Genomic DNA, 2,586 nt, shown 5'->3' with positions numbered 1-2,586 from the left:
AAAAAGGTGTTTTCGTTATTTGAAATACAATTTTGAATTCTTTTCTCATTTCTTATAATATAATGATGAAATTAAATTAATTTTTTTTGTTTTATTGATGCTATTAAAACTTTAACATTCTAACCATTTTTTACCATAAGAGCAAGTACCTCCCATCCATTGATGGAAGTTATTTATGTTAACATAATTTTGTAAGAAATCGGTACGTTTTAATGTTTATTGTTTTTATTTGTAGTGCTTAATAACACCTGTCAATTGTTATCCATTCAATTTGAATACTGCCAATTTGGATACTTTTTGACTACATGCAATAGAACAACCAACTTATGCATAATATACCAAGATACCTAATAGCATGAATTTTTGTATTTAGTTCTTTGACAATAAGAGTATAGTCACTTATCACCTATCACTTATCACTTATGACTTTTCACTTATCACTTATCACTGGATCATCAGCTGAAGATATTTACCTGGAAATAAAGTTCAAAATATTGCGCAAGTTAATGATAACAATATAGTCTTTGGTTAAAAAAACCAACTCTGAAAAATATTTGCATTTTCAAAAAATATTTAAAAACAAACGCAATTAATTAGTGAACTTTATTTTCAAAACAAAATCATTTATAACATTTTATTCTAAACACTAACATTTTCTTGTGACATATGTATGTAAAACAATTTTATTGAATGAAATTCATAATTATTCTCAAAATTTTGTTACGTTTCGAAATAACTTCAAAAAGAAAAACAACTACACAAATACAATATGAAGCACCAATCATTTGAAATACTCCCAATAACTTATCAATTGACAAAAAATTTGCCGATGTCTTAACAAATTCACGTTTTCCTTCTTTTGGATGAAAATTATTCTCAAGCACTCCATTACTTTGTAAAAGATTAATTTGTCTATTAAATTCTTTAGTTAAATATGAAAATTTTGGTAAATAACCACAATAATTTACACGTAAGACAGCAGATTTAGATCTTATATAATATTTGAATTTAGGTTTTTCATGGAAATTTTTTAAGAATTTTGATATTGTAACTAATGCAAGTTTGTCATCTTCTGAATTGGCAAATTGTTGATACAGATCTGACCAACTTTTATCGGACAAAATCATTTTGTCCCTTGCTAAGACTGGTTCCAAAAAGTTTCCAATAGAAGTTCTAGTTAGAAATTTATAGCCTTCATTTAACATTTCATCTAGATTTGTTGGCAAGCCTCTGAGAGGTTTTTCATAAAAAAACTTAAATATTGAACCCTCGTACAAACTGCGTAAAATAAATGTGCCAAATAACCAACAAATTAATTGAAATCTTCCACTAAATTTCTGAGATTTGATGATTTGCTTTTTCAATAAATTTTTCCAAATCCATTTTCCGATTGCAAGGGTAACAATGGCTAACCACATTGAGCTTTCAAATGGAATGAATAATATTTCCAATGTACTGTACGGCTTTGGGGGTTTTAAATATGTTCGCAATTTTGCACTAGTATATATTGTTGTTGGAGCCAAATGTTTTCGTCGACGTTTTAGGCAAATGTTTGCACTAAAAGAAATATCTCCTTCACCATCATTTAACTAAAAACAAAAAAATTCAACCAATAAGACATAACTTAAGAAGATATGAACATACCATTTTGAAACTTCCTGTCATTGTTCCATTTTCAAAAACATCATATGCGTTTTCGGTAGAAATAACAAATTCTAGTTTAAAATTCATTGCCTTGGAAAGGATCTTAAGAAATGAAATATCCAAGCCATCAATTTGATTTTTGCGAATGTTAATGAATGGATTTAAATTAATTACTATCGCTCTTAGAGGACATTGAAACAAATTTTTATTTTTTGGTGGAAAAGTTGGTTTCTTCCATTCTAGTTTGCCATTTTTAAAACGATTGTAAATCATTGGCTTGCTACTTCTGCAACTTGTTTTCGTAAATATAAAATAGGTGTACACATTTACGGTTCCTTGTACATCCTGAATCAGTATATTTATATCGATAATCAACATTTCTAAGCTAGACTGAAGAATTTGTCCAATAACAGTTAGTTGTTCATGTCCAACATTTGGTAACAATACATAGTAAGTTTGAAACTCTCCAGACGTGTCAAAATTACTTCTAATTCTTGTTACTAAAAGACTTAAAAAAATTCTTTATTAATAAAAAAGTGATTCAAAATTTACAACTTACTTGAATGTGTTTACTGAATTGACAAAAAGAATCTGTGCATGAGTTTTGTGTTTCAATGTAGATCCTACTGAAATTTCCATTTCAGCATTGCCAATAGCTTTATGACGAAACTCATCAATCATTTCACCAAATATCAATTTATTTTCAAGTGACTCGTTTTCATGAAAAAATATGCCAAAAGTTTTTTTGGAATAGTAAATTTCATATAGATTTTCATTAAAAACTAGAGCATGAAGACAGTTTATTAAATTGTTTTCGATTTTATTCATTTGAAAACGAGATTGACATGGTTTAAACAAAATAAAAATTGCGATAATAAATATTTTTTGTAAATACAACATCATTTGATAGCTTTCAGTTTAACACTGAAAAAGTAGACTTTT

The 2,586-nt window shown here is 27.5% G+C and overlaps 1 protein-coding gene across 1 annotated transcript; it reads right to left on the bottom strand.

The window, feature by feature from the left end:
• Nucleotides 1–627: 627 nt before the first annotated feature.
• Nucleotides 628–2,364, bottom strand: LOC129919054 (uncharacterized). Its single transcript, XM_055999876.1, has 3 exons — nucleotides 2,204–2,364; nucleotides 1,645–2,152; nucleotides 628–1,589 (listed from the first exon to the last, which is right to left on the bottom strand). The coding sequence occupies exons 1-3, from the start codon at nucleotides 2,323–2,325 to the stop codon at nucleotides 684–686; spliced, it is 1,536 nt and encodes a 511-aa protein (XP_055855851.1). The 5' UTR covers nucleotides 2,326–2,364; the 3' UTR covers nucleotides 628–683.
• Between the last annotated feature and the right edge of the window lie 222 nt (nucleotides 2,365–2,586).

Source organism: Episyrphus balteatus, chromosome 4 (assembly GCF_945859705.1).
Source record: "Episyrphus balteatus chromosome 4, idEpiBalt1.1, whole genome shotgun sequence".
NCBI classification, from domain to species: Eukaryota; Metazoa; Arthropoda; class Insecta; order Diptera; family Syrphidae; genus Episyrphus; species Episyrphus balteatus.
This window is presented reverse-complemented; position numbering and strand designations above follow the sequence as displayed.